The 6204-nt window shown below is 44.3% G+C and overlaps 1 protein-coding gene across 1 annotated transcript; it reads right to left on the bottom strand.

The window, feature by feature from the left end:
- Positions 1–244: 244 nt before the first annotated feature.
- Positions 245–2916, bottom strand: LOC118379327 (nuclear factor interleukin-3-regulated protein-like). Its single transcript, XM_035766345.2, has 2 exons — positions 2684–2916; positions 245–1742 (listed from the first exon to the last, which is right to left on the bottom strand). The coding sequence occupies exon 2, from the start codon at positions 1627–1629 to the stop codon at positions 331–333; it is 1299 nt and encodes a 432-aa protein (XP_035622238.2). The 5' UTR covers positions 1630–1742; positions 2684–2916; the 3' UTR covers positions 245–330.
- Positions 2917–6204: the final 3288 nt, after the last annotated feature.

Genomic DNA, 6204 nt, shown 5'->3' with positions numbered 1-6204 from the left:
AAATGAGTGCTTGCCTGTGAGTCAGCTGAGACACTGTGAAGGTCAAAACACTGGGTCAATGTTCAGCTGTGACACTGTGAAGGTCAAGTTCAGCTGTGAAAGTCAAGTTCAGTTTAGACACTGTGAAAGTCAAGTTCAGCTTAGACACTGTGAAAGTCAAGTTCAGCTTAGACACTGTGAAAGTCAAGTCCAGTTCACTGTGAAAGTCATTGTTCAGGTTGAAGTGAACTTTCTTTGAGTCTATACCCCTTTATCTCTCTGTTGCTCTTCTCTGTATGTAAATGTAAAAATGTGTGTTAAGGTGAGGTTGTGAGTGTGTTCAACCTGACCTCAGACCAGTTTGGAGAGCAGCTGCTGAGAGAACAGCTTCTTGAGCTGGGCCACCTCCTGCGATAGAGAGCTGAGCTGGGATTTGAGGGTGCCATTCTCCGCCACATACTGGGAGTCTGTGGTAGTGGTGGGGCTGTGTGCAGACCCTCCAGAGGGGGAGTAGTGGTGCTGCTGATCATGCCCAGCACGGGCCTCCTCACTGGGCCATGCAGCCTGGCCCTCTCCCCTATGACTGTACCATCCAGCCTGGCTCCTCTGGGTGTTTGGTCCGACTGTAGCTACGGGGAAAGGGCGTTTACTATTAGGGGACCTTGCTGGTATCTCCACACCTTCGCTACCTCCACCGGGGGTTTTGAAGCGGAGTTTGTGTGGTAGGCTAGAGTCCTGCCTGCCGTGGTACTGTCCTTCTGCCTCCAGGGAGGCGCGAGGCTCATAACGCCCCTGTTCCTCTACCGTTCTGGGGGATGTTCGGCTGTGGTCCCCTAGTCCGTCGTCAAAGAACACAGGGCTGCCCACGTTGGAGCTTCCAGGAGAGAAACCAGAGTCCTCGGATATACTACTGCCCACGTCACGCCCTGCTGGCAGCCCAGTTCCCCTCACCTCGTATGAGGATGAGTGGTGGGGATGGTGGTGGGAGGTGGTGGCGGGGGTGTTATGGGGGTAGGAACCATCATCGTGGGGTAGGTAGTACCTCGGTTCAAGATGTTTGGGTGGAGGCACGGACAGCGGCATTATGGCTATGTCGGAGTTGTCCTTGACTAGGCCAAAGCGGAACTTGAAGGCCAGGAGTTCGGCCCTTAGTCGGGCGTTCTCCTCCAACAACCCCAGAACCCTCGTCTCCAGGACCATGTCATTGGCACGTCGTTTCTCACGCGACCGTTTCGCCGCCTCGTTGTTCTTCTTCCTCTTATCCCAGTAGCCGTCGTCCTTCTTCTCATCGGGAGTGAACTCGCGTTTGCGGCGCAGAGCACTGTTGCTATCGTCAAAGTCATCCTCACCGTCATTGTTAGAGATAGCATTAGCGTTGGTATGGTTAGCGGTGGCGGCTAGGCTTTCTTTCCGCTTCAGGGCATTGGTGCAGCCCAGGAGGGAACGGGCTAGCTGGCTGCTGGAGGTCAGGATGGAGACCGCCTCGTCAGTGAAGGACATTGCCTCGCTCAGAGGCCTCGGGTCCAGGCCTTCCAGTCCCAACAGATGGGAGGGACCACTAGACAAATCCTGGAGGACGCTACTGGTGGGTCTAGTATGGTATTTCATGCTTGGATAGCCCTGGTGTGATCGGGTAATTGCCAAACTCATAGATTGTGTGCTTGAGTTTCGTTTAATAGCTCACTTAAGAAATACACTCTCTGGTTGTTTTGATAATGACTGCTGGCTCCGAGTGACTGTGATTCACGTTGCAATGCCACCATCTAGTGGACAGAGAGAGAAAAGGCAACGAGGAGGTTAGTGAGATTTGAGTAAACCTTATGTAAGTTCAACACAATGTTATATCATTCTGTCACAGCTCCAAACATTCCTGTAGTGTACAGTGTCCTGAACAGATGCACATAGATGATTAACACGCACATATTTCTCATTATGAAAAACATCCCGAGGACAATTCCATTTTGCGACATGGTAGAAGGATATCAGCAAATTGAGGATGAAAGTAAGTTGCTAATTTGTGCAGAATATTCTATCCTATAATATTATATTATTTCTATGTTGACTATACAGTTATATGCAATACATTCCTGAATGTTTTATTGGGATGAGAGAATTTTCACATTTTCACTCGTCTATAATTGAAGCCTATAATAAAGCTTCTATAGGCTATAACAGAGGTTGTGTAATGGAATCCAGTGAACTTTCTGTCAATTCAACAGTACCTGAATACTGTAGTTTTCACAGCAACAGTCGTTTAACAACTATTTGCTCCCACACACAGTCTGAACATGTTGAATTAAGTGCACCCACTGAGAAGGAAGCCCCAAGGCGTGTCATCATTTCCTCGCGTTACGCAACGTTACAGAGAGGAACATTACAGTACATGCACTTATTTATGCACGATTTTACCCGACGTCCCCGAGAAACAGCACTGGCGGATGAGAACCGCGGTAGCATGCGCAGGATAACTCAGAATCGAACAAGGGAGTCGATAAACGTGATCTGGTTTTGATATGCTGCATAGTGCCTACTCCTAACTTTAGACAACACTTCTTTATCAACCACTTTGTATATTTTCCGTATCCATCTTAAATAACTAGTTCAGCACCACACACAATACAATGTTCTTAAAAAACACATTTTAGTCACATTTCTATATAACATAATAAATCAACATTTTCTTTTCCATTTGAGATGAGGTTACCTCTCAGTGAAATAGCCCGATTAAGTTCCTCTTCTTCATGTGAATCTCCTCCAAAGTGTTATTAGAAAGACGGTATATGCTCAATAGATTGGATGATAGGGCGCGTCTCTCCCAGTTCGCTTCGCGCTTGTTTCTGCTCAGCGAACACTGCCGCTACTCATAGGTTCAACTTGGTTTGTCTCCTCACCTCGCCTGAACCCGCGTCCTCGGCCTATAGAATAGAACCACCACCAATGGAACGCAAAGCAGCCTCCCATTCGGCCTCGAGCCAATGGCCCATTTAGTCACAGCAGGGCGAGCCTATCCGCTTTCAGCTGCTACGCGTCACATACTATTTTTCTCACCCCAATCCACCTCTCCCTTGCTCTCTCTCTCTCTCTCTCCCTGATTTTCGACCATGTTTTCAACATCTTTGATCAAATTACTGTATGTTAATGTCTCCAAATAAGTTGCAAATCCAGTCCACCATCTCTCCAAATATCAATTTGCAAGACTTTGACTGATAATATGCGAAATAATTTGATTAAATACCTACATGTATGACAGAATGGGTTGGATTCTGGTTTTACAGATACAGATGTCTCATGCTGTCTGTTCATACACCTCCAATCCCTCATGTTGATTGACCTGAGAGCTCTCTCAGTTGTCTTGGCTACCTTAGTTGAATTCACTGACTGTGAATGTAGTTGTCTTTGCTACCTTAGTTGGACTCACTGAGTGTGAATGTAGTTGTCTTGGCTACCTTAGTTGAATTCACTGACTGTGAATGTAGTTGTCTTTGCTACCTTAGTTGAATTCACTGACTGTGAATGTAGTTGTCTTGGCTACCTTAGTTGAATTCACTGACTGTGAATGTAGTTGTCTTTGCTACCTTAGTTGAACTCACTGACTGTGAATGTAGTTGTCTTGGCTACCTTAGTTGAATTCACTGACTGTGAATGTAGTTGTCTTTGCTACCTTAGTTGAACTCACTGACTGTGAATGTAGTTGTCTTGGCTACCTTAGTTGAATTCACTGACTGTGAATGTAGTTGTCTTTGCTACCTTAGTTGGACTCACTGAGTGTGAATGTAGTTGTCTTGGCTACCTTAGTTGAACTCACTGACTGTGAATGTAGTTGTCTTGGCAACCTTAGTTGAACTCACTGAGTGTGAATGTAGTTGTCTTGGCTACCTTAGTTGAATGCACTGACTGTGAATGTAGTTGTCTTGGCAACCTTAGTTGAACTCACTGACTGTGAATGTAGTTGTCTTGGCTACCTTAGTTGAATGCACTGACTGTGAATGTAGTTGTCTTGGCAACCTTAGTTGAATTCACTGACTGTGAATGTAGTTTTCTTGGCTACCTTAGTTGAATGCACTGACTGTGAATGTAGTTGTCTTGGCAACCTTAGTTGAATTCACTGACTGTGAATGTAGTTGTCTTGGCTACCTTAGTTAAATGCACTGACTGTGAATGTAGTTGTCTTGGCTACCTTAGTTGAATTCACTGACTGTGAATGTAGTTGTCTTGGCAACCTTAGTTGAATTCACTGACTGTGAATGTAGTTGTCTTGGCACCTTAGTTGAATTCACTGACTGTGAATGTAGTTGTCTTGGCTACCTTAGTTGAACTCACTGACTGTGAATGTAGTTGTCTTTGCTACCTTAGTTGAATTCAGTTGAATTCACTGATCTGTGAACTGCAGTTGTCCCCTGCCTGTGCCATTAAACTTCATCCAGTTGAATTCTCTCACGCACTGACTGTTGAAATGTGACCATTGTCTGTGCTACCTTCTGTTACACCCAAACAAGGGCACTGCGTCACTGACCTGCTGCCTCCCTAATGAGGAAGTAGTTCCCGTCTTGCCCAGTCAAAACTGTTCTGTCTGGCCCCCCAATGGTGGAACAAACTCCTGACGCCAGGACAGCGGTTGTCTTTCCGGAGACACCTGAAACCCCACCTTTCAAGGAATTGGATAGGGTTCACTGACTGTGTCATAAGGTGTATGCACCAATTGTCTAAGAGCGTCTGCTAAATGACTTAAATGTAAATGTACCTTAGTTGAATGCACTGACTGTGAATGTAGTTGTCTTTGCTACCTTAGTTGAATTCACTGACTGTGAATGTAGTTGTCTTGGCTACCTTAGTTGAATGCACTGACTGTGAATGTAGTTGTCTTGGCAACCTTAGTTGAACTCACTGACTGTGAATGTAGTTGTCTTGGCTACCTTAGTTGAATGCACTGACTGTGAATGTAGTTGTCTTGGCTACCTTAGTTGAATTCACTGACTGTGAATGTAGTTTTCTTGGCTACCTTAGTTGAATGCACTGACTGTGAATGTAGTTGTCTTGGCTACCTTAGTTGAATTCACTGACTGTGAATGTAGTTGTCTTGGCTACCTTAGTTGAATGCACTGACTGTGAATGTAGTTGTCTTGGCTACCTTAGTTGAATTCACTGACTGTGAATGTAGTTGTCTTGGCTACCTTAGTTGAATGCACTGACTGTGAATGTAGTTGTCTTGGCTACCTTAGTTGAATTCACTGACTGTGAATGTAGTTGTCTTGGCTACCTTAGTTGAATTCACTGACTGTGAATGTAGTTGTCTTGGCTACCTTAGTTGAATTCACTGACTGTGAATGTAGTTGTCCTGGCTACTTTAGTTGAATGCACTGACTGTAAATGTGATTGTCTTGGCTACCTTAGTTGAATGCACTGACTGTGAATGTAGTTGTCTTTGCTACCTTAGTTGAATTCACTGACTGTGAATGTAGTTGTCTTGTCTACCTTAGTTGAATGCACTGACTGTGAATGTAGTTGTCTTGGCTACCTTAGTTGAATGCACTGACTGTGAATGTAGTTGTCTTGGCTACCTTCGTTGAATTCACTGACTGTGAATGTAGTTGTCTTGGCTACCTTAGTTGAATGCACTGACTGTGAATGTAGTTGTCTTGGCTACCTTAGTTGAATTCACTGACTGTGAATGTAGTTGTCTTGGCTACCTTAGTTGAATGCACTGACTGTGAATGTAGTTGTCTTGGCTACCTTAGTTGAATTCACTGACTGTGAATGTAGTTGTCTTGGCTACCTTAGTTGAATGCACTGACTGTGAATGTAGTTGTCTTGGCTACCTTAGTTGAATTCACTGACTGTGAATGTAGTTGTCTTGGCTACCTTAGTTGAATTCACTGACTGTGAATGTAGTTGTCTTGGCTACTTTAGTTGAATTCCCTGACTGTGAATGTAGTTGTCTTGCCTACCTTAGTTAATGCACTGACTGTGAGTCTATCTGGATAAATGACCAAAATATACAAAATATGTACAGATATGTTTAAAGCAAAAGTTCAATTACTATTTGTTATTTATTTGTACAGTTTAAATTATGAATGGAGTTTACTTTTACACATACCAGGAATTTGACCTGTTCAAATGTTATTGGTCACATACATATTTAGCAGATGTTATTGCGGGTGTAGCGAAATGTTTGTGTTCCTAGTTCCAACAGTGCAGTAATATCTAACAATTCACAACAATACGCAC

This window comes from Oncorhynchus keta, unplaced genomic scaffold (genome assembly GCF_023373465.1).
Source record: "Oncorhynchus keta strain PuntledgeMale-10-30-2019 unplaced genomic scaffold, Oket_V2 Un_contig_4759_pilon_pilon, whole genome shotgun sequence".
In the NCBI taxonomy this organism is placed as follows: Eukaryota; Metazoa; Chordata; class Actinopteri; order Salmoniformes; family Salmonidae; genus Oncorhynchus; species Oncorhynchus keta.
This window is presented reverse-complemented; position numbering and strand designations above follow the sequence as displayed.